General features: G+C 37.9%; 1 protein-coding gene across 1 annotated transcript; it reads right to left on the bottom strand.

The window, feature by feature from the left end:
* Positions 1-22: 22 nt before the first annotated feature.
* LOC124857226 lies at positions 23-19,865 on the bottom strand. The gene is made up of 2 exons (XM_047348398.1): positions 19,631-19,865; positions 23-1,046 (listed from the first exon to the last, which is right to left on the bottom strand). The coding sequence occupies exon 2, from the start codon at positions 1,009-1,011 to the stop codon at positions 226-228; it is 786 nt and encodes a 261-aa protein (XP_047204354.1). The 5' UTR covers positions 1,012-1,046; positions 19,631-19,865; the 3' UTR covers positions 23-225.
* Between the last annotated feature and the right edge of the window lie 6,441 nt (positions 19,866-26,306).

Below are 26,306 nucleotides of genomic sequence, written 5' to 3'. Positions count from 1 at the left end.
AGAGGAACAGTCACTGAGATCATCGAGGGTAGTATCTGTGTCTTCACTGACCTGAAACCTACAGTCAAACACAAAAGCAGTTCAACAAATGTATAAAACAAATCCAAGTCTTGGTAACTGATTTAAAGACCAAGGAAAAACTGATATAAATGAAGATTTTTGTCCTTCTTGTCAGAAAAAAAGTTATCTGCTTATCTTTCTAACTTGAAAAGGTGAAACCTGCCCTCACCTGAACCTAAAAGGAGCAATAGCCGCCATGCTGATTTTTCCTGGTTCACTCCCTCTGCGTTTCATGTTAAACTTCTGGTAAGAATCCCTTGGTTTGTTACCAAACAAATCTCCCACAAAAGTTCCTAAGTCCTGGTTTGAGATGTCCCTCACATCTCTTTGGAAGGGCTCCAGTCCAGCAGAAGGAGGGCATGATTTTTCATTCCCATTTGTCCCTTTGGTATAAAGAAGATGTCCTCGTTCTTGGCCTGAGTGAAAATTAGCTGAGAGCTTGAGAAAGGTATCTCCCTCTCGTGCATTATCTAGATTCCTTAGACGACTCTTTCCAAACGTCCAGTTCTTGTTGGTGTTTCTCTTTAACTGTAGGTCTCTTAAAGCCTTATGTGTCACTGCACTGTTTCGGAGGTCCAACGTGTCTTTGGAACGTGGAATGTCCCTCTTTGGTATCTGAGGGCTGCTGTATGCCGAACATGTCCCATTGGTTCGCTCTGTAGTGGCTGGGCCTCTGTTAGAATACATTCCAGGCTTTTGCTGCAGTAGGTTTGCTTTTAAAGCTTTACCTCTCACCACTTCTGCAGGACCAGAGGAAGCAGATGATGAAAAATATGCAGGTTGTCCTCTGGCAGTGAGCTGATACTGCACTTTGGGAATGGGAAGGCCGCTGTACTGTTTGGAATCCATCTTTGGCAGAGGCATCATGGTCTGAGGTAAAGGCAGACTTGAACTAACGCCTGCATCTTTTTGGCTCTGGGATAGAACTTTGATGTTGACTCCATTGTTCATGGCGAGTGGGAGTCACTGCGTGACTGGGGTGAAACCTAAAAAGAGAAGAACAGGAAAAACCCAAAGTGCGCAAGGCAAACACAACAACTGTAAAGGTAAATTTGATCCCTGTTGTGATTACTAAAGGAAAAACTACAATCAATTGTTATAGCATTAAAACAAGCAATGGAAATCTGTTGCCTAAAATCTGAAGCATCCAACAGCATGGATCTCAAGGCTGTAGTTCCCTCTTGTGGCAGTTGATGGATATAGCAGCTTTACGCAGCAGAAATTTAAATCATTACTAAATCTGCAGTAAAGGGTATTTTAATGTATTGTATTTTGATATCCTTTCCAGAGATTTAATAAAATGGTTGGCTAAAGCACTGTTATAGAGGAGAACAAAAATTAAAACAGCTGAAACCAAATTGCCAAAGTCATACTGTTTACATTTAAGCTAGCATCAGCACTGTTGCACAGCCAGCCCTCACAAGAAGTTAGAAAAGTTGTAGTTTAAGGGTGTATTCACACCAGGAAAGTCCTTTAGTCTGCTTGTTTGTTCCGGACCAAAAGCGAATTTTATTTTTTGTGTTTGATGCGGTTTCCTTTCATATTGTACTTTTTGCAAGTGAACTATTACTTGTAAACAAAGCCACACGGGTGACAATTATTGCTCCCATTGGACAAAAAAGACGGGGGGCGAGACGCAGCACAGACCCGGATATTTAGGAAAACAACTGTAGACGTGTTGCGTGCAGCAACTCTGTTCTGCATATTTGTGCCAATATTACAGCTGCAATATTATTGTGAGAATCAAGAGCAGCTCATTCAACACAGATTTTACAAAGTTCTATTTATAATTTTGGAACGGCTTCGGAGAATGCATGTGCCCTGTCCCACAACATGCCAGTAGGATTGCTAAGCAACATACAGGTATGATTTCAGTACAACGTACACCTTTGCTACCGGCTATGGTGGCTTAAGTCCAAAGAGACGTACGTTTTCTGTATTTGGTTCAGATTGGGGCCGGTTTGTATTCAGACCATAAGCGAACCGCACCAGAGTCCATTTGGAAGTGGGCTGAGACCACCTCAAAAAGTGGGTCTCGGTCCGGTTGTGTGGTCCGGACCAGGGTTTGCTTGACTGTATTCACACCTGCACAAAAGGTCTGGACGGGGCAGACAAACTCTGGTCTTAAGCGGACCAAAAGTGGCAGCTGTGAATACACCCTATAACTACAGTCTTAAACTATTGCTTCAAAAGTAATGGGAACTTATGGGAATGTTTAAGGTTTGTCAATTAGTTTTTTCCATTAGTGGTAGTCAGTTTGCTGAGAATGGTTGTGTCAAAGATGTTGCTTTCTTTTGCAGGTTGAGAAACAACATGAGCAATGAGTCCTATGTAGTCAGTTGTATGGTAACCAAAGAACCATTATATTAATCTGCTTCTTCAAAAAGAATCAATCAATTTCTTGAAGGCCAACAAAAGCAAAATTTAACTGATCATTTTCTATAGAAGCAATCTAACTATGCATCAGCGGTGCATTTCTATTAGAACCACTGATCTGGCTGAAGATTTTAAGAAATTTAAGAAATGAGTTCTGAATATGAATATCTAAATAACAACTGGCTAAAACCAATATCTGACACATTCAAAGACCGCTTTCAGGTTGTTGCCACATCATAATGAATCAGTTCTAAAATATTTACCTGTAATTTATCCAAATTACTTAATATTTGTCATGTCAATAAATAAAAAACCACAAGAACAATACCCAACCTGGAACTTAATCTGTCTCTTTTTAAGATGCACTGCCATTAGAAAAGCTGTGAGTGAATCTTTTCAGTTACCAGTGCAATTACTAAAAGCTTTAATGCATTCTGATTGTATTTTTTCATCAACTATATGTTGCTTATACTTTCCTAAATAGGTCTTATTGAACATTAATGTAGTTTTAGTCTACACTATGGACTCTTGGTAATATTTTGTTCTTAGATACTCTTAGATACTTTTCAGATTTTAGTATTAAATGACTAAATGATTGAATAATAGGGAAATAAATCTGTGGGACCACCAAAGCCCTCACAATTATCTCTGTGATGGAGAGGTACTGCCTACTGGTCCAAACAGTGTTGGCAAGGCCTGAAAGGAGCAGTACTCCCTGCTGCACATGCCAAGTGGTGTCAGTCTGCCACCGGCCTTCACAGCACGTTTCACGCTAGTGTTGTGGACATAGGACCAAGAATACATTAAGCAAAGCTGTTGAAACATATGGCGTCTTTTTAGTTAAATAATAGTGCTTTGATTGATTATGTTTGGCTTTTTGCTGATAACCTTTGATTTTAAAGACCAACTAATTTAAATTCATTGCCCTCAAAAGAGGTTCATTTAATAACAATTTTTATGAGGGAATAGTCTGTTTTCTTATTGCTTTAGGACAACTTGTCTAATAACAAATGCAACTGAAGATCAAATAAACATCATCCGACTCACGTTTCTGAGTTGAGGAATTTTAACTGGTGGCCTGGTCTGGAATTTTGATCTTTAAGCGTCTTTAATGTTGTAACTTATACATAATGTAATATTTCTTTCCTTCTTCTGCTCTCTGCTCTTTCACTCACACTTGCATTCACTCAGCAGGTCATGTGGTTAGAAACTGTCTCTGTGAAGCAGACATCCTGGAATGTGCAGCTGTTTCACTGCATTTAGTACCGTGTAAATCCTAAGTGAAATCTTGCTGTCTTTCACACAGTATAAAGCATAAATGGAGGTCTATGCAGCTTTCCACTGCTCCCATTGCACTCTACAATCATTATAGCTAAGCCACACAGATCTGCGTACTTACTTGAGTTTGAGTTAAGTACAAGTAAATACTTTAGAGTTTAATCATTTTTTATGATTTAATTATTTTCCTTGGATTAACTTAACTTAAAAGACTTAACTAACACAATTTGTGTCATTAATTTCTCAAATGTAGCCCTGATAAAGATGCCAATAATTGGAGCTGATCTGGCAATGACACTCCACCGGTGTAGAGTTCCTTCTATTTCCAAGTGGGTTAACTGTTGTGGTGCTAACTATAATTAGTTATACAATATAATAACAATGTAATTCTCTCTAGATGCAAGATGGAAGCAGTCAATTCTTTCATTTACATTTTTATACTTTTATAATTTTTTGTCTTAATTCATATTATTTTATCCACAAAGCATACACTATTAGTGGTTTTGCATGTTGTCTAGATTTGCTGTAACAACCTTTGAATCAAAGTTGGGACTTCAGACATCTTTCAGTAGTTTTTGTGCATTCTTTTACAGAACAGATATTAAAAGTGATCTTTTTCACCCTGTGTTATGTTCAGTTGTAAAATATCTTCAACAAATCAGATTAATCCAGCTCAATACATCTCAGTTCAACTACAAACAAACAAATAAAACATTAGGATGACTTCCCAGTAGCTGTACTTCAGGAAATTGAAAATAGTTCAAAGCTGACAGCAAATATGTTACCTTTGTTTGATTATTTGAATCTGGATGCTTTCTTATGCCAAAAACTTGGGTATAAAGATTTATGTTATTTTTCTTATCTTACCTGGTTTAATAATGGTCCAACATCAGTTAGTATTCCATGCAGAGACAAAGAGGAGGCAGCAGTATGGTGCAGTGCAGCCAACCTACACTTAACAGTAGGGTACAGCTTACAGTAACACAATTTAGACCCACATGGTGCTTTACAGAGGGTTGGGGGAGATCGATGCTGGGAGACAACAAGCAAGTGATGCTTCTAATGTTTCATCCAGTTTTTCCCCTTTTCTTCCTGAAGCCATTCACACATTTCACCCATAATGACCAGACAGATTATTGTGACTCATATTTCAGTCTGTCTGGTGACATCATGCATAGCTTTCCCTGTGGTTCTCATGTTTCTGTCACTCATTGAATTTAACATTTGATCTCCTTTTTTTTCTTTTACATACAGTGAGTGCATGCAGCCAGTGCTACAAGGAGCTATACCTGTTCAATTTTTCTTAAACTACAACCCAAGCTCCTGGGTGTTAAACCAAAGATATTTTTAAGAACAAACATTGTTTTTGCTACAGGATCCCCTACTCTTGCAAATTCTCAGAGAACTATGGGCAGCAGAAAGTCTAAAAATGTAAGCAAAACTGTCATGATTTAAATGTGTCTAAGTTTTGTTTTGGGTTTTTTCTGATTCTGATTATTTTTTTCAAGTTGTGTTTTGGATCTTGCTTCTGATCTTTGTTTTCCAGGTGGGGCTTTAGTTCTTTCCTTAGGTTTAAATTCTTGTATTCTGTTTATAGTGCATTTCAGTTTGTTCTGCTTTATCTGTAAGATGTTCCTTAGGTTTGACTGTGTCCTTGTATTCCTGTTTAGTTCCAGCTATGTCTTCTTTCCACTCCCTGCCACAGTCAGCTTGCAATCAGCTTCATTCGGTCCACCTGCACTTTGTCAGTCAGTCTCCTTGCATCACCTGTGCCATGCTCCATACTCCTCATTTCAGTTCATTCCTTGCTGGGTGAAAGATATGCAGATTACTGATCAAAGTCTCAAGACCAGGAAAGAAATTCAAAGTCATAACATTTTATGCTGGTGGATCATAACTAGGTTTTAATCCAAGCATAAGAGAACAGAGCAAGAAAAAAACGATAGAAAAATGATTGAAAACTGCATTTAACCTCTAACAGGCTATTTGTGAGCCAATGAAATGTATGAGGTCATTTGCTAGAAAAAAAAAATCAGGACTGACAGTATCAAAAAAAGGACTAAGTAATGAATGCTTCCACTGATAATGTACATGACTTCAAAACTTTATTTAGACATGTTTGATGCAAGTATTTCCAGTAGGCTGTGGGTAACTGCTTGTGGTGAAGATGGGTTCACAAAAGGCATTCATGGTCTGGAAGTGACATTTGTTTTTGCCAACCTTCCTTGCCATCTATCCCCAGATATTTTTAATAGGATTTGGATAAGTTGAACATGCCGGATATTCCTAAAGAGTGGCCTGTGTCAACTGTGCTGTCCTGTTGAAAGACCCAGTGATCACCATACAGACAAGAACCTTCAGTCAGACGGATGCCTGCTGCAACATCTCCACACAGCCAGCTGAGGTTTCATGCCTCTGCACAACTGAGAACCCCATTGTTCCATTAAGTAAAAAGCTCTCCAGATCACAACAGAGCCTCCTTTTCTGTTCCATGTAATAAATATCTCCATTGGAACTCATCTTGATGCCAGTAACTATAGAAGCAATCCGTAATATCCAAATTATTTTCTTCCACCTTTTAATATCTCATTTTTCACACTTCTTTCAATTGTGCTATGGTGAAGTGAAGGTGTGGCTGTTAAAGACACTTTTTTTCCTTGACTCTTCTTTCAGAGATGGGGTCTCTTGGTTATTGGGCTGCAGCCAGCACCAGTTAAACCCTTATTTTGGGTCATAGATCAGCTGATGTTTTCATGGACACCCCATGGAATCTTCCAACTCATTAAAAGGCCAGATTTATGCTCAGATTTTTACTTTTGACAGTTAAGGTTAATGTGACCAGTCAACATAAAATGTGACTGCTTGTAATTTTTTCCCTCTTAAGATCTTACTTAGGAGACGAACATCAAGTCAGCTGTTTAAATATAATCCTAGGCTTATGTTTTAACCTGGGTTCACATATTATATTGTCAACTTTTATAGATTGACAGCTTACTGCAATTTACAGGTGCTGGTCATAAAATTAGAACATCATGAAAAAATGTATTTATTTCAGTAATTCCATTCAAAAGTGAAACTTGTATATTATATTAATTCATTACACACAGACTGATATATTTAAAATGTTTATTTCTTTTAATGTTGATGATCATAACTGACAACTAATGAAAACCCCAAATTCAGTATCTCAGAAAATTAGAACATTACTTCAGACCAATATAAAAAAAAGGATTTTTAGAAATGTTGGCCAAATGAAAAGTATGAACATGAAAAGTATGAGCATGGACAGCACTCAATACTTAGTTGGGGCTCCTTTTGCCTGGAATACTGCAGCAATGCGGCATGGCATGGAGTCTATCAGTCTGTGGCAGTGCTCAGGGGTTATTAGAGCCCAGGTTGCTCTGATAGTGGCCTTCACCTCTTTTGAATTGTTCCGTCTGGCCTATTGCAGCTTCCTCTAACCCTATCCCAAACCCTATAGATTTTCTATGGAGTTAAGGTCAGGCACGTTTGCTGGCCAATTAAGAACTGGGATCCCATGGTCCTTGAACCAGGGACTGGTAGCTTTGGTACTGTGTACAAGTGCCAAGTCCTGTTGGAAAATGAAATCTGCATCTCCATAAAGTTGGTCAGCAGCAGGAAGCATGAAGTGCTCTAAAACTTCCTGGTAGATGGCTGCATTGACCTTGGACCTCAGAAAACACAGTGGACCAACACTAGCGGATGACATGGCACCCCAAACCATCACTGACTGTGGAAACTTTACACTGGAGCTCAAGCAATGTGGATTCTGTGCCTCTCCTCTCTTCCTCCTGACTCTGGGACCTTGATTTCCAAAGGAAATGCAAAATTTATTTTAATCAGAAAACATATCTGTGGACCACTCAGCAGCAGCCCAGGCCTTTTTGTCTTTAGCTCAGTCAAGGCGCTTCTGACCCTGTCTCTTGTTCAAGAGTGGCTTGACACAAGGAATGCGACAGCTGAAACCCATGTCTTGCCTACGTCGGTGCGTGGTGGTTCTTAAAGCACTGACTCCAGCTGCAATCCAATCTTTGTGAATCTTCCACACATTTTTGAATGGGTTTTGCTTCACAAACCTCTTCAGGGTGCTGTTATCCCTATTGCTTGTAAAAAATATTTCTACCACATCTTTTCTTTCCCTTCGCCTCTCCATTAATGTGCCTGGACACAGAGCTCTGAACAGCCAGCCTCTTTAGCAATGACCTTTTGTGTCTTGCCCTCCTTGTGCAAGGTGTCAATCATCTTCTTTTGGACAACTGTCAAGTCAGCAGTCTTCCCCATGATTGTGTTGCGTACAGCACTGACTGAGATACAATTTAAAGGCCTGTGCGGGTGTTTTGAGTTAATTAGCTGATTAGAGTGTGGCACCAGGTGTCTTCAATATTAAACCTTTTCACAATATTCTAATTTTCTGAGATACTAAATTTGGGGTTTTCATTAGTTGTCAGTTATAATAATCAAAATTAAAAGAAATAAACGTTTGACATATATCAGTCTGTGTGTAATGAATGAATATATTGTACAAGTTTCACTTTTTGAATGAAATTTCTGAAATAAATCAAGTTTTTCATGATATTCTAATTTTATGACCAACACCTGTATAGTGCAGACATTTATTTAGTGGTAAAACCTAATTTTGCAAAAATTAAATTTTGTCAGCCCAGGAGTAAAAGACAACTGATCTGAATAGAAATAGAATTGAAAAATATTTTATTGTCCCTCAATGGGGTTTGGAAGTGATCGGCAAATGGAAGTATGCAGATTCACACAAAGGAGAATTACGGACTGTCATTCTCAAAAAATACATGTTTCTTGACTAGGCTTAAATATTTTTGGTCCGCCATTTCATGAAGCATTACTCATATACTATAAAGTTCCATTACACCTAGAGTAAAAAAATTCAAGCATGTTAGATGGTAATAGCTTACAGGAAAATCCAATATTCTTTGTCTAAAAACATTTGAATATTGTGAAAATGTTACTATTTTGAAACTCATGGTGTCACACCCTAATCAGTTATTTAACTCAAAACACCTGTAAAGGTTTTTTGAGCATCTAAATGGTCTCTCAGCCTGGGTTCAGCAGGCTACACAAGCAGGCTCATGGGCAAGACTACTGACTCGGCAGCTGTCCAGTAGACAGTCACTAATCCCTCCATAAGGAGGCTAAATCACAAAAGCTTGTTCCTAAAGACGCTGGTGGTTAACAGAGTGCTGTGTCCAAGCATATTCTTAAAAGGTTTAGTGGAAGGAAAAGGTGCACCACAGGAATAACTTGAGAGGATTCTCAAACAAATTCCATTCAAGAATTTGGGGAAGCTTCACAATGAGTGGATGTGGCTATAGTCAGCATATCAAGAGCCGCTACATACAGGCTACGAAGATCTTACCTGAGCTAAGGAGAAGAACAACTAGACTGTTGCTCAGTAGTCCAAAGTCATATTTTCAGTTAAATATCAGGTTTAGCCTAAACCGTCTCAGTTATGGTTGAGGTGCAAACACCCTCCATTTCTGCTACCTGTATGACCCCTTCTCTTTTCCAATGGTTATAATCAGTTTGGCAGGGAGAGGTATCCAGATCCTTGTGGTTTTTAGTATAACAATGGCTATCAGTGGGCTCTAGATGGACAAACTTCATCAGTTTATTATTTTACTTAGTGCCTCTACACGTGGCCCGTTCTGGGGTGGCCGGGCTCTGGCACTCGGTGGTTTGGTCTGGCCTCCCCGGCGGCCCCACTCCGTGGGGTGCCTTGAGACGACATTGTTCTAAATAAGCGCTATATAAATAAATAAACTGAAACTGAAACTATCTCTGTAGTTATGTTGCTATAGGCTTAGGCTGCTGGAGGACATAATGACCACTTTCACCCTCTTCGCTACATTCTCACACTTCTCTCCAATTTTGCATTATTTGCTGTTATTTCAGTTTTTAACTTTATGTTCTCCCTCTTTTCTCTTCGTAGAAGCTACACCTGGCCTGACTCTGTGTCTACCTGTGACACCTTTCTGGAGAGGGGCATTGTCCAAGCTTCTGCTGGCAACAACTTAATGGTCACCTTCTACAGATGATCCACATAGCCCTGTCTTTCAGTGTTTAACCCTTTCTCTCTCCTAGACATGGCAATTGACTGAGCTTTTACTGTAACTAATTATATTTGCTTTCTTTCAGACTCTATCCTTGAAAACTGGCTCAAAGTTTATTTGTTCTTTCTTTGTAGATGAAATGACTAAAGGAGCTACATCCACTAACATTTACTTTTCCTTCCCATAGAGAGTACTCCTGGATCAGTGCTTCTGTATTCTTTGTGTCTCTGCTCTGTTCTCTCAAACCCCCAGTGGCAGATGGCCGCTCACACTGAGCCTGGTTCTGCTGGAGGTTTCTTCCTGTTAAAAGGGAGTTTTTCCTCTCCACTGTCGCTACATGCATGCTCAGTATGAGGGATTGCTGCAAAGTCAATGACTGTCCACTGTCTCTACATGCTCATCCAGGAGGAGTGAATGCTACAAATTTCTGACTCAATGCAATCTGCGGGGTTTCCTTAGATAGAAAAACCTTTTATCCAATTTGAATAAATAACTAACTTTGACTGCACTGTTCAATGGTTAGGATTAATTGGAATGTATGAACCTAACTTTTGTGAAGTGACTTGAGACAACATGTGTTGTGAATTGGTGCGATATAAATAAACTGAATTGAATTTAATTGAATTAAAAGTGAGGTTTGCATTTCATTTGGAACTCAAGGGCCCTTATTCTGAAGGAACAATAGAGAGGCTCAGAATCCACGTTGCTTGAGGTCTAGAGTGTTTTCCACCATCAGTAAGGATTTGTTAAATGTTAGAGCGCTTCATTCTTCCTTCTGACAAGTTTGATAGAGATGTTTTAATTTTCCTGCAGAACGTTGCACCTGCCCACACTGTCAAAGGTACCAAAAGCTTGTTCAATGGCCATGGTGTTACTGCGCTTGAATGGCCAGCAAACTGACGAACTTCAATCCAATTGAGAAACTATGGGGTATTGTGAAGAGGAAAATGAGGGTTCACCAGACCCAACAATGCAGATGACCTGAAGGACGCTACCAAGGCAACATGTGCTTTCATTATACTTCTGCAGAACCACAGGATGATTGCCTCCTAGCAACAATACATTAATGCAGTAATTCATTCAAAAGGAGCCCCAAGTATTAAGTTCATAGAAATAAACATACTTTACAAAAGCCTGGCATTTCTGTGTAACATGTCTTTTTTTCTTGTTCTTGGGTAGTATTCAAATTTTATATGACAATTAGGTTTTTTTTTTAATTATTATTATTATAAGCCATAGTCAACAAAATTATAAGAAATAAAAGTTTGAAATTTTTCACTCTGTGTAATGAATCTTCATACTTAATGAGTTTAAATTTTTTAAAAGGCGTGACAAAGGATATTGAGTTTTTTTACGATATATGTTTTGAGACGTACCTGTATGTACATGCGTTTACTTTTCTCGGGTCTGCCATGATATCTAGTATCATAAGGGTCCTGATCTTATTTTAATAAATAGCACCAAGTCCCAGATTCTTCCTCTTCCCAATTACCTCATGTCCTATCTTTATCACAGAGGAACTCAGTAGGGAGATCCATAGACTGATGCTACACCAGACTGAGTAACAGTACACATATTCAGGGGGACAAATGAACAATAAAGGAAAGGTTGGCTCTCCCTACATTTTGCGACAGGTAATTCCAGATGGGTGACACCTCTTAAGTTGCTGTCGGTTTTGCTTTACAACATGCCTTTTTCTCAAATTATTTTGATTTTTTTGAAGATAAGGACTATGGCATTAAAAATTGTAAAACCTAATACCTTCTAGTGGTTAAAAATATGAGCCACAAACAGATCCCCCATAAAACATAAACAAAGTAACCCATTTTAATTTTACATTTCTAACTTGTCCTCAGTATTTTTGCAGCTTGTTGGTAGCCTGCAAAGTATAGATTTCCGGCAGATTTTCCCAGTCACATTGTCTCTCAGATGTCAATAATAGTCCTCCCTCTCTTAGTCCATCATCCATACTAACAAAATTACAGCACTCTGCTGCAGCATTTATCTGCAGTGTGTATCTGTTTACAACTAAAGGCATGTGCACTGTTAAACAATGTCTTGTACCTTTCTAGTTAAAGATTAAAAAAATAACATTAATTACTAACATTGTAGCTTTTTTATTTTGTTGTTGTTTTTTTCTAGCATCTGAATGGGGCTTTCAGAAGAGTGGATTAATCTGATGACTGATTAAAGGTATTTAGCCTATTCTATAAGTCACTTTAATTGATGAAGGACATTAAGTAATGCTATAAAATTATCAACAGAGTGAGTCCTGTTAGCACTTTACAAACTCCTTAGGGATAGTTAGGCTAAAATAAGGCTATTCCAGAAGGAGCAAAATTCACAATGAATCTGATGTTTATCACCAAAGTGTTCATCCACTGTCTAATTACAGCCAGTAATTTGCATTAAAGGGAAACACTTAAGGCACTTGGCACTATATTTATTTAAAAGAAGCAATGCACATTAGTTGAAGCGCATTCATGAATTCAGTCAGTTTGCCAGATTTGTTATGCAGGTTTATCCATCATACCATACAAGTCTTTTATTTTCAGGATGTCTAGGCAAACTGCAAGCCATATTGCCACTTCTCCTTTTCTGTCATACAATGACCAACAATGCAAGTAGTTCTGTAAAACGCCAACACAATTGCTTTGTTCTTAGGGTTCTGTACAATAAAGTGGGACTAGTAGCAAGAAGAGCTTCAGTTACTTATTTGGGTTTTCCGTATCAGAATAACAGTTTAATTAATTGAGGAATGTTGCATCGGCAACCTATGCTGCAATGGTAATCTTCTATGCAGCAGGTTAGGTTTTGAAGGAATAGGCAGACAGGATGTTTCGTCTCTCCTCTTCTCTGATTTATGCAGTTAAGTTTGACCTTCCCATTACAAGCTAATGTTGCAGCCTTAAATATAAAATTATGCGGAAGCTTCTTTGCAGCGCAAGCCTCTTTTGTTTGGTTTGTATTTGTTTATCTTGGTTTCTTCTTTCTTTTTACTCCTGGTCATAATTTGCTGTTCATCACATGTGCTGCAAATGAAAAGATTTACGCCAATAGTGTTTTAGAATCGTTCCAGCCTATTTTTTCTTTATGACATTACTTTATATCATGTTTTCATTTTTGTTCACATCGAGTTTAGATTTAAACTTTCAGTATCTGCCACATTTTATTTAATTGAAGCTGATCAGCTGTCTTCACCACTCAGCCCTTGTAAATGACAATAGAAAATATCCACAATATGTGAAGAATACAAATTACATTAGGCTGAAATGAAACTTTAAAAGACAGTGACTAGGCCACTCCAGGACCTTCTTTATTTGGCTATTCACCAATGGACTTTGGTTTAATGTCCAGCTACATAAGCCAAGTATCCTTGTATTTAAGGTCACGGGTTGATGGCCATTGTATTCTCCTTTAGGGTTTCTGCTTAAGAATAGAATTTATCAGTTACAGCAAATGTCCAGGTCCTGAAGGAGTAAAGTTGCCCCAGACCACCACACTACTATGGTTGTCAGTATGATGTGATTTTTATTGCAATGCTAGGTGTTACAGGACACACTCCTTTCCAAAACCCCTGCATTTTGTCTTGTTGATCCAGATAATATTTTCCCTTCTTGAGGATATTTTGGGACTTTGTCTTCTTTTGGGGCAGCAGTGTTTTTGGCCTTGAAACATTCCCATGGACACAAATTTCGGTACATTGGCTGAAGGTTCACCTCTGTTCCATGTTTTCTACATTTGCTGGAGTCCCAAAGATTAAGGAATGGCTTTGTAAACCATTTCAGACTTATAGGTGTCAGTGATTTTGTTTCTCATCTGTTCTTGAATTTATTTAGATTGGGGCATGATATGATTGGGACATGAGATATTTTAGCTTATCTGATGTCGTCAAGCATGTTCATGTTTAATTAATATTTTCTTTTTTGCATTATTTTACAGGTCAGGCAATAATCAGGCCTGGGTGTGGATTGGGAAATTCAATTTTGCTTTCCCAACAAAATTTGGTTAATCAGAGTTCATTCACAATTCACAGGGAGGGGGGAATTATATGTTTACATTAGGCCAGATTGGTTTTAATATATTTTCTCCCTTAAAAAATTTAAACAATTATTGTAAATCACCTCTCCACTGTCATAAATGCAATTTTAACTAAGGTTGACTTAGTAGGACTGGCACTGAATGATTAAATGTCCTTAATATACTGTATATACTCTGTGTAATGTGATGCAAACAATAGTAAATCATTTTAAATTTCATCTGTTACTGAGTTTTTCTGTAAATTCCGAAGTCAATTAAAATCAGCTAAAGTCGGATCTACCGTTTCCTTAGATTGTCCTTTCTGGGTTCCTTGTGAAAATCCAAAATGACATTTTATTCAGTGAATCCACTATGGCTTTTCACAAGCTGCTTTAACTTTCCTTTGAGAAGAGAAGTAATTATTGCTGTTCTGGTTGTGTACTGTTTACAATAAGGGCCAATAAGTCCATCTCATACTGACACTGATCTAAACTTTGTTTTGCTTGCATAAATTGTTTCATCTACCTGAAAACAAAAGAAGAGATGGACCCTGAAGGATCAGCATGGAAACTTAAGTGGTTCAGGAAGTTGGTTGCAAAATCCCTAAAGCATACTACAACAGCCTGCTGCTGCAGTTATGCTGCTCTTATGCAACTGACACAGTTTTCTGAGGTTAAATCAAGCCTGTGCAGAAATAACCAGCATTTACATACTCCAGTTGAGTGATGTCTGAGAGTGTGGACAGTCATGGTGGATTTTGGGAGTTGGGCATTTTAAAACCAGATACATGATGTAAACCAGAGTCACACAGTCCTCATTTCTGCAACAATTAAAATAGTATAAGTGATTTTATTAATGCATAATCAAGCACAACATGATTAGTCACTATTATCGAAAAAGCCTAACACTAAATGAGTAAAGCTGTGCACATACTGACTTTGCATTTTACATTGAAACCAACAAAGATGGGTGTGAAAAAACTTCAATGGATGTTCAGAGGAAAAAGAATGGAGGTACATGTTTGAAATTAGGTTGATATCTAGGTCAGTGATGATGTTCACTATCATGGAAAAAACTGCTCTTTCATTGGAGTTTTACTGTGTCCGGCCTAGATCAGAAACAACTAGTCGTACTGGTCTAGTTTCCAGATCAGATTTAAATTGAAACTAAAAAAAAGACCACTTTGAGCGCAATTTTTTTTTTACTATTTCATTTAATCACTTTATGTCATATTTTCTTTTAAAATGTAACCCAAAAAACTCTAATACAAACCAACTAGAATATGCTTTATTTGGATTTTCTAGGTACCATCAGTAGCATTTTTTATTTTTTTTTCGACCGAACAGTGAATGATATATAACCATAATGTAAAACCAGCGGTTTCAATGAGGTCAAAGCAGAATTTTCTTTGGGGGTCACAGTCTTTTCACTTTTCCAATAAGTTATGATGTTATGACCATTGTTTTCTATAAAGCTTTCTTGACCTCAGAATATAACAAAAGTTATTTAAAACATGGTTAACCTGATCAGACTAGATAGCCCTTCATTTCCTCTTATTTCTTAAAATATTTTGTCAAGTTATGCAGTATTTTAGTCTTGAAATTTATTTTAGCTTCTGACAATTACGAATAGTCTGTTTTTACTTATATTGATAAATTGGACGTGGGGGCTGAAAGTGTATAAATGTGGAAAATATTTATTTGTTTTTTTTTTCCAAAATGTGAAGCCTAATCACTTGTTAGGCACATTAGTACCAATGAGCAGTGTTTAAATGCTATGACCTACCTGAGTATTATTGCTGTCTATGTTCATTTCTTTATGCCCACAAAGCTTAAATCATCTCAAACTGGCTACTTGAACATGAAAATCTATTTACTGTACTGCAATGGCCTCCACAGCCACCACATCGCATCGAATAGAGCACGTTCCGGATGTGGTGCAACAGAAGATTGGATCCACTGACAAATCTGCAGCAAATGTGTTATGCCAATATGTCAATATCAACCAAAATCTTGTGAGTGCTTAGCATCTATGGATTGTATGGATCTAAGTATTTCTTTCAAACACCCAGAAAAGAAGCAAGAGGGTTTACCCCTGACATTCATCCACAGCAGGTCTCTTTTCACAGTCTTGCCTCTGGAAGCCTTTAGATTCTGCTTCAAATCAAGATAAATCCATATCGTTTATACAATAAGTCACCCACTCCTTATGCCTTATGTTGTCTCTGATCCCTAAAAGTACTTTTTTGATATATATAAGTTTTACATGAGCATATAAAATATATAGACTATCAGCCTTTCTGTGGTCGGCACACATGTCCATTGGGTTAGCCAAGAGGGACCATGTCCACCAGTGGAGCGTGTCTGCGGACTAGATTTTCCAAACAAGACAACCCACATACACACAGTTGGACTCAGGACACAAACAGACGTGGCATTTACAAGCAAAATTTGCCCTTTGAGTATGAAAACCTACAGCATTTAAAAAACAGCCTAATAACATCTGTGTGCATACTAGTTCTTTAATGATTATCAGAATTACTTTTATAAGAAATTTGAAATCAGCCATGGATTTTTTCCATTGCTATGTCTCTGAAGGAATGACAGATGATGCAATCCTGTGGGTCAAAATGTATTGGGAACAGAATGCATGAGACAAAATTGTGCCTTAAGCAGCACATTTTGTTTTACCACCAAGTCTTTCACAGTACATGTTGATAGACCACAGGGAAGTGTTTATGTGTTCTCATACCTATAATCAAGAATGGCAATTGAAAGTTAAGTTCCAAAGTGGAGCAAGTTGCACACGTGATGGATCTATTTTTTTAGCACTGACATCAGCCAACATTGGTGGGTGTGCATGGACTGCCGGAATTGAACTGAATTACTTTATTGTCCATATTATGTACATTAGCAGCTGCTTTAGCCATTTATGGTACTTCAATGTTTTTGGTGCATAAACTATCTCTGTTGTAGCAAATCATAAAGAATTAGAAGACCAGCTTCTTATGGCAATGGTTGATAAAGATTTCAGCTAATCTTTACTTAATAAAATTCTAAAATGTGAGAAATTTGTAGAATTAAACAAATTTGCACATACTGATTGCATAAATGTAAAACAAAACCCTGCCAAGCAGAAAAAGGTTTACATCAGCCAATTGGCAACATTTAGATTGGTGCCAATTAGCGAATTAAGATGGTGAATGTAGCAAATGTGTCTGCCAGATGTTAAGATAAATCATCTAAGGAGCAAGACCATTCTTCAAGATTTGGACATAAAACAGGAAATAACTCATAACTTATTTAAAGGGAAGCTAAAGCTATCTCTTTGTAGCTGTAACATCTGCATACTTCTATACATAGTTGTATCAGTGTGACAAAACTGGTGAAATTTATTCTTTTATGTAATATATTGTACTGCTCTGAGTTAATTTGGTCATTTCTTTTTCTAGTGACTTTGTCTTACTCAGAGCTCCGCTCAAGAGTTGGCAACTCTGCAACTTTCAGGTTTAATGGAGTTTAAACGAAAATTCAACATGGAAGACTCACCATCACCTCCAGCTTCATCTATTTACTCCTCAATGCGGCTCTGCTCCACCAATCAGCGTCAAGTCTGCATTTCTCCCCCCGGCCAATCATCCTTCAAGGCTCCACTTTAAAAGATCTTCATCCACAGAACCCTCTGTTCTGCAGCTGAACTTTGACCCTCCTCCACCCCATCTCCACCATTTGGCTTCCAAACTCTTTCCAAATCTCCTCAGGCCTCCACTCCACCACCAGGATCGGATCCCAGGGGGGAAGACATCTTTAATTCTAACCCTAAGATGTTCATTCAAGCGCATGTCATTCTCAGCATTCACGTCTTCCACTGGGGTCCGAGCACCAAAGAAATAAACATTCACTAATAAACTTTTCTAATTGCATCCCTGTCTTCTCTTTGTGAGTGTCCAGGTTGAATTGCTCTCAAATTGTTTTATAGCCTTTTTTACAAACATTGGTCCAGCATAGTTAGGCTGGACTGAGGCTTAAATAACATTGTAAAATAAAACTGCATTAAAGTGTATTTTAAAAAATCTGCCAACTCATTCTACGAGGACTACTGGCACGAAGAAGGAATCTGATGCTTTAGTCTGTTAAACCAGCGCACCGTCTCCGTCTCCAAGCCTTCTTGACAATTGCTGAGCACATGATTCCACATCCCTGGTAGGACAATTAAAGTCCAGCATAGGACAAAGAATCGGCTCTACTAGTTGACCATGTCTTATCCCCAGCAGGTTGAGGCACATGGCCACTTATCCTGACCCTGGTTCTGTCAGAGGTTTCTTCCTGTTTAAATTAAGTCTTTCCTTTCCACTGTTTTCCTTTAACGAGGAGAAATGCTATCAAAGTGAAGATTTAAAGCAATCTGCTGGTTTCCCTTTACACATTTTTTACTGACTGAACTTGTATCACAAAGTGAATTTGAAAGTACTGTAATTGGATAAAATAAACAGTTCCAAGTAAATGGAACTGTATTTGGATCTGACTGTATCAGAAGGGCTTTCATTGAACTGAATGAATTTGGACTCAAATGGATGTCATATAATTGGATATTAACTGGACTTGTTTGTCTTGTAAAATATGCTGAGACATTTGTTGTAAGCTGGTGCTGTATAAATACCTAAATTGAATTGTTTTCCCCAGGTTTGTATCTATTTGAGTAATCTAACATATGGAAATACCTCCATTATTGAAAGGACTGCATTAGCCAACAATGCACAAGCTTAAGTAAAGCATTTTTCACAAGAAAAGCAATGCTAATAACGCCATCAATCTGTTAAAGAAGCAGCAGGCATTATTCGCATATTGCTTACTCTTCTGTTTCCCATGACCGAAAGTGATGGGAAGAGCTGCAGTGTATATGTGTTATTTACAATTATTGACAAATTTAATTATAATACAAAGCAGCCTGTTTGTAAAAGTTCTCATGGCTCAACGTTCTCACAAAGCACCATGATGAAAACAGCTAAAAATGTTCACTTTTTAATAAGTTAAAATTTGTTTAGCAGTCAGTGTTTCTATTCCTGATTGGTAACTGTGTTTGTGAAATATTACCATTGCAGTTTTCTATACACCACATAACATTTTGACTTTATTTTGTGAATAGAATAGAATAGAATAGAATAATCCTTTATTGTCCCTGTGGGAAATTCAGGTGTACCAGCAGCAACATGACAGGCACTTGGAAGCATACAGATTCAAACAAAAGCAACAAAAAATAAGAATGAGACACTGTACAGAAAAGCCAAATTTAAAGCATAAAAAATGTTAAAAAATGTTAAAGCATCATGTTAAAAAATAGATCTTAAATATTGATGTTGCAGCTCACTACTTCAGACAAAAGAGTTTTAAATAGTACAGTTTTTTGATAATGAAATCTGTCTTATTATTCTAATTTATTAAGTTCAAGCGTCCACATCTGTCCTTCAATTTCTGTAGTAGTTTAGATGTTTGAATTATTAGAAGTGATTCATGGTTCAGTCTTGTGTCAAATTTGTCAGAACGTGTGAAGGAAAAAAAAACACAGGGTAGTTCACACATTAAAGCCTACATGTTTCTTTGCCATCAGTTACAAAAACGGTGTGCATGCGTGAACAATCCTCAGACTCTTTTAACTATTCTTTATCACAAGAATCCACTCAATTAAAATGTCATTTAGTCATTTAGTTGCCATGCATTTACATTAGCCAAATCTAACAACTGTCAAATAAACTGACATTTGTTTTTAGAATTCAGTAAGAAATTTACACTCACCTATGATGAAGCTGACAAAACCTGGTGTGATGAAATCAAGTGTGAATGCAAGTCAAATCATTTAAGGAATGAACAGTAGAGACAGGTGTCCATTAATCTGTCCTTCTGAAGACAAACTAAAGTCTAAACCTTGCTTTTCTCTGATGATGAAACACCAAACTGCAGCTTCCAGCTCCAAAGCATCTCAGCTTTGGTCCGATGTCTAGATCAAAGTGGGGCTGCGCTCCTCCTGCTTGCATAACAATACTCTAGACAGATCCCATGCTGCAGTTGCTGAATGTGGATCAGACCACTTTGGCCACAAGACACGCTCTCTGCCTTGCAAATGGACCTGGCATTGTTCCAGTCCACTTATCTCTGAACAAAAGTGCTGAGGTAAAACTGGGCCAAATACCTGACTCAAACTGTCGTCTCTATTTTTTTTATTCTTCCCTCTTTAAAACCCTCACTGAAGAATTGCTGGTTGCGTATGCATCTTTTCTGTCCTGAGTCATTGCCAGAGCCAGTGAACTGGACTAATTTGAATTGTCACTGCATGTTTGTAGCTGACTGCCTACAGGGTACAAGCTGCCTCAATGTGAACCTCAGTGAGAATCTGGGCCAAATGGAAGCAGATTCAGAGGTATTGGTTCAGGAATAAAAGACTGACAGGTACAATGATGTTTTGGGTTCACCCTATTTTTCTTTAGATCTTCAAAGTAGGTATAACAATCTTTGAGAACCCGCTCTGTAAATGCTGTGGGTAAATATAAAACAAATGACTAAACTTAGAAGGCAGATTAAAGCAAGGACATTTGCTTGAGCAAATTTAACGTGTGCCGAGAGCAACAAAACAAAGCACACATTGGTGTGAAGTTAGAAACCAAAGGGTGGTTTATTGTTGTGACATAATATAGTTAAAACTCAATTGAGGAATGTGCTTGTACTTGAGGTTAAATTGCTCTGAAGGATGACTAATGTCTATGGAAATGGTTACCTAGCAATTGGAAAATAATCACTCTACTTCTGACAGGAGATAAGAGAGGATTACAGATGAAAATGAGCAAAAGATACTCAGAAATGTGAGAATTATCTACGCACACTTTACATAGCTTCTGTTTGACCTTGGATATCAAAATCTACACTGGCCTCAGCTAAATCACTTCCTAATTAAAGGTGCCCACATAAGTAATTAGCAGGTCTGTAGGAAGGTACAAACTGAACAAGTGAACAGATAAAACAAATATTACTTTATTGTTCTAATACTTCATTGTTCTCTCTGCATGCTTACTGTGTTTTTCATTTTTCAATGCTTGCATGTTCTGCTTTGGTTAATAAACCTTGTCGCCTTTTGCATCAACGCCCTGAGTAACACACACCAAAATACTGAGAGCTGGAGAAACCAGGATACAGGGTGTGTCTCAACACCAACAAAACCTATTTGTGCCCCACATGTGACCTCTACTGACAAATGTATGGTACTGCATCCCTGTTACTCTACGGTTAGCAGAGGTGGAGCAGTCAAAACAGTAGTCGAGATGCAGTAAAGACTTAACTGTCTGAACCAGACAGATAGGATCATTTACTGAAAACATTCCTATCAAAATATTGTTTATGACTGTGACTCAATGTACAGTCATTCACCCTAGTAGCATTAGACATCAAACTAGAAAAGTTCCTTAATATTTAACAAAGAAAGAACAATAGCTACAGTAAAACATTAAGCATCACAACACATTCACGTCCCCAACATGTGAAGTTATCTCACCCATCTTTCATCTCCTCCTCCTCACCTGGTGACCTGGCAAAGCTTTAATGAAAAGTGCTTCTAAAAGGACAATCATAAGTAGAGGAGTGTTGGCTTCAAGTTAGGACAAATTTAACAGAAAAGAGAGCTGAATTCATCCATAAAACTCCACTGATCAACCAATGCTCCTCATAAATTGATGGACCAAAGCCCATCCCCGTTCCTGCCTCTTTTCTTCCTTTGTCTCCAATCCTCTCCTTTTCCAGGGGATTATTCAGCTTAGTTTCCCTGAGTCAACCTCTCTCTTTCACTTGTTTCTGTCTTTGTCATGAGGGTAATCACATGCATGCATAGTCTACAACCAAGCAAGGCGGATGTCCACTGAGCAGAGACAGAGAGCTAGTGTTGGCCATCGCAGGCTATAAATAGGCTGCTCGAGTTCATCATTGTCTCTCCCTATGATGGTGAAGAGCCTGGAGGGCTTGGAGAGGGAGGAAGACAGACCAAATAGCATCCTTCTCTGCCAACTAAGCCACTGGCTTCACCTTTCCTCATGATTCCTTAACTTGTCAACTTCAGAAATGCATAATTGCTTTTACGGAATGATAAAGCAAAATGGATTATCGATTATTTTTCTCAAGAGACAGGCCCTCTGCAGGCCTTTCTTTGGAATGTCTTTGGAAAGATGGCAGACAATGAAATGATGAAAGGTCGCATGTGCAATGTATCCACTAAGGAGAGAAAGATGGTGAATGTCTACACTGCTGTTGCAATGCTTTTTATATGCTTGTTGATGACAGCTTGTCATCAACCAGCTTGTCATGTATACAGTGATTCATTACCTTTCTGCAGCATAACCCATTCCCATAAGCTTTGTTTGGACGAAGTTTCTTGTTATATTTCCTATTTATTTAAAGAAACACCTTCACAGAAAGTGGAAATGTTCTTCTACTCATCATGCTTGTCAGTGTTACAATAACTTTGACTTTTTCCTTCATGTATTGAAAAAAAAAAATTATTACGATAGTAAATATACTGTATATATTTTGTTAAAAACTGGAACATGTGCAATTTACAATACCAATGTCATGATGTAGGGTTGTTTGGTGTTTGGTTTCGGGTTTCTTATGTTTTTCACAGTTGAGGTTTTGACTCATGCTTTTGTTTTGTCATCTTGTTCATATTTTGTCAAGTTTGGTTTTCGGATCTGGTTATGCTTTTGCTTCATGTTTTTCTAGTTTGTGTTCAAGAGTCTCTGTTTTGCTCCAGTCACGTTTTGTTCTGTCAATTAAGTTTATTCGGTTCACCTGCACCATGTTAATCAGTTTTGTGTTCCACCTGTACCATGCTCCATTTATACACACCTGTTCTGTTTAGTCTTCGCGGAAAATCTTTTCCCTTTCATGCTCATGTCAAGTTTTGATGCTCAAGTCTTATTTTCGGATCATGCCATGCCTGTCTTGCCCACCCGTCCATTGTTTTGTTTTGTTCCTGCCTCCTGCTGTGAGTGAGTTTTTGTTTTTTGTCATTAAATCTTTTACACTTACCGTCATGCTGCCTTCTGGTCTGCATTCTGGGGTCCTGTATCTGGCAAACCATAACAACCAATCAGTTCAAAATACTTTGTTCATCCCAAAAGGAAATTAGATGTTGGAGAAGCTCTGAATTTCCAAGTTGTTCCTAACAGATTGTTGTGGACAGCAAGGATATCCTATAGTAGTCTGAGTTCCAGTGTATTTTATAAAAGCTCTGACTGAATAGTCTCTGTTAATATATAACAGAGTCAAGAAAGGGATACTCAGGGTTGTCCATCATGTTTTTCCTTTTAAAAAGTATTCTGTGAACAATCAGCTCTAAGGGCTCTAGAGCAGATGCTACTACTATAACAAATGATCAGTGATGATATTGCTGTCTTAACAAATAGTGAAGACTGTTATCTCTACTAATAAAACCCTAAATAAAAAAATCTAATAGAAAAATTGTGTTTGACACATTTCTGCTCCTGTTACAAACAATCATCTTTGTTTTGTTCACATTTAAGATGAGATGACTGCTTTCACATCATGCCACAAAGAGGTCCACCAGTCCTCTGTCCTTCTCAGATTCGACACACAACTGCAAAGTCATTCTAGTGTTTTTTTTGTTTTGTTTTTTTGCAGATGACAGGACTCTGAGGTGTATGGAGTCAAATGCAGTGGAGAAAAACTCAATCCTAAGCCCTGTCCCCTGTGGTGTTTCTCTGCTGCTGGCCACCTGGTCAGACACACATTGTAAATCAGGCTTAATTGTGCTAAACGTACTGGAAAAATTACTTGACCAATTAGCCTGCAGACAAATGACTAGTGCGCTGCATGAAACATCACATTAAATATGTGTGAAAGAACAGCCATAGATATTATATACTAGGAATTTTAGAGACCTCTGGCTTAACATTCAGTTTCTTAATTTGAAACCTTAATTATGCATGATTATACACTTGCTTTAGAACAGACCCGTGTGATTATCCATGAATCTTAACAATCAATCCAAATATAAAAAATGTCTAAAACTATATAGAGAACATGATCATTCAGTCAGTTAATTACAAATAAACATAAGAAAGTATAAAAATAAATTTGAATTGCCCAGTCTGATGTTATTAACCAAGAATATCATGAGCTGACATTCTGACTCTTAATTACAGTATTAACCTGAGGAGATACTTTACTTGTGTTTGGCTTGATGCTAAAGAATAAACTGTTTTTGAACTTTTTCCACCCAGATTCAACCAGGATTAAATCTCTGAGTCTTATAGCCTTATAAGCAGGGACGTGCACAGATAGACACGAGGTGGTGCTAGAGCACCTGCCCTTTTAGCCTATGGACAAAAAAGTGCCCTCCTGTTTTTTTTGTTTTTTTTTTACAGTGTAAAGACCTATAATACCTGTGTCCCACGTTTTTTTGAAATTTTGATCGACTAGGTATTTTTAATTCACTGCTCTTTATTAGCTGGCGTCAGTTAAAACATATTCACTAACGTTTATTAGTAAAGTTTAATATAACGTTTTTGTTATGTCCCCATAGAAATACAGATCTTTATTCAAGTTTATCTGATGAGGAGTTGGACCGGATGGTCAGTGAAGTCCACAGAAGTCATCCAAACTCCGGTGTTGTGCGAAATTCTGTTCCCCTGAAATAATCTCTTCCCCCTGTGTTGGGAGCGTGCACTGCAGCCAGAGAGGCGGGTCCGACCGTCTTCACAGCTTTTCTGATCGATTTGTCAGTAAAACGACAAAACATATTCATGTCAAGGTTGTTATTTTATTTTTGTAATTAACAGCTCCTAGGAAAAAAAACAAAAAACAAATACAAAATGAACCTGGTCTTGTGAGTTTTTGTTTTTGTGGTTTTTTGCACAGCTTCATGTTGTTTCGCCGAAAGAATCCATGTCTTTTCCAACTTGTGTCATGTTCACTTTAACCTGACGGACATCAGCCAGCCACCAAACACTGTTTTCCAGCACGTTGTGTTTATTTATACTTTTCTTATTACTGATATAAAACAATGGATGCTCACTCTGCTGGACACGAACAGTCAGGCTTCCTGAAGAGATGAGAGTGTAGCTTATTATTCTGGTAAATCGCATTCTAATGTAAAATATGACAAAATACTGGATTCATGAAGGATTTTTCTAGTAGCTAATTTTTGATCGGTAATGTCTGATGTTTTGTCTAAAATAATCAACTCTAGCAGATTTATTATTTAAGTACTTTACATATTCCTATGTCAAACATATTGTTCCTGTTGTATGAGAAAATATTTCCTCTCTTTTAAAGAGGGAAAAAAATGTTTATAGGAACATCAAAGGGGAACAGAATATTCCAGCCTGACGCTCAAACCTCATAATGTTTTGTTACCCCATGGGACAGGGATTACCCAATCACCTTATACTTTGGGTCGATCATTCCTAACATCATACACAACTATTTTTGTGAATGTGGACACGTTTGCTCTTTGTTTGCCAGAGTTACAGGGGCTGTGAAGCTTTTCTTAAAGCTTCATCAATCATATTTGCTGCTTCTCTCAGAAGGTCTGGACATGATTTTTAAACCTCACTCATTGTGCCCAGGTGGGGTAACAGTAAGGAATTTCTCCAAACGCTTACGCTGGCAAGCTTTTGTTGCCTATGTTCCTAATTTGTGGTAAATAGCGCCACCTACAGAATTGGAGAGTATTAGCAGGTTCTGTGTCAACCCATTTTCTGGCATCGATTACTCTGGCCTTGCTGTGCAGTTTAACCAATTGAACGTTAGGGCGTGTTGAAGAGTAACAGTGACAGTTTAAATTAATTCATGATGTGTTTCCAACACAGGAACATGAAATAATTTATTAAATCAAAAGCTGCATCTGCCTGTGGAGTCCACTCAAAAAGGTGTTTAGTGGAGTCAGAGCAATTAATGGGGCTGCAGTTTTACTGTAGTTTCTGATGAATCTTCAAAAAAAAATTGGCAAAGCCCAAAAACCGTTGAAGCTGTTTACGTGAGTCAGGAGTTTGCCATTCGAGTACAGCCTTGATCTTGTCTGGGTCTGAAGAAACCTGCCCACCCTCTAGGATGAATCCGAGGAAGGTAACAGAGGACTTGTGAAACTCACACTTTTCAGCTTTTACACATAGACGGTTCTCTTGGAGGCGTTGAAGGACCAGGCGGATGTGTTGTTGATGCTCTGAGAGGTCTTTTGAGTAAATGAGGATGTCATCTACAGGTCCTTCTCAAAATATTAGCATATTGTGATAAAGTTAATTATTTTCCATAATGTAATGATGAAAATTTAACATTCATATATTTTAGATTCATTGCACACTAACTGAAATATTTCAGGTCTTTTATTGTCTTAATACGGATGATTGTGGCATACAGCTCATGAAAACCCAAAATTCCTATCTCACAAAATTAGCATATTTCATCTGAC

This window comes from Girardinichthys multiradiatus, chromosome 20 (genome assembly GCF_021462225.1).
Source record: "Girardinichthys multiradiatus isolate DD_20200921_A chromosome 20, DD_fGirMul_XY1, whole genome shotgun sequence".
Lineage (NCBI taxonomy): Eukaryota > Metazoa > Chordata > Actinopteri > Cyprinodontiformes > Goodeidae > Girardinichthys > Girardinichthys multiradiatus.
This window is presented reverse-complemented; position numbering and strand designations above follow the sequence as displayed.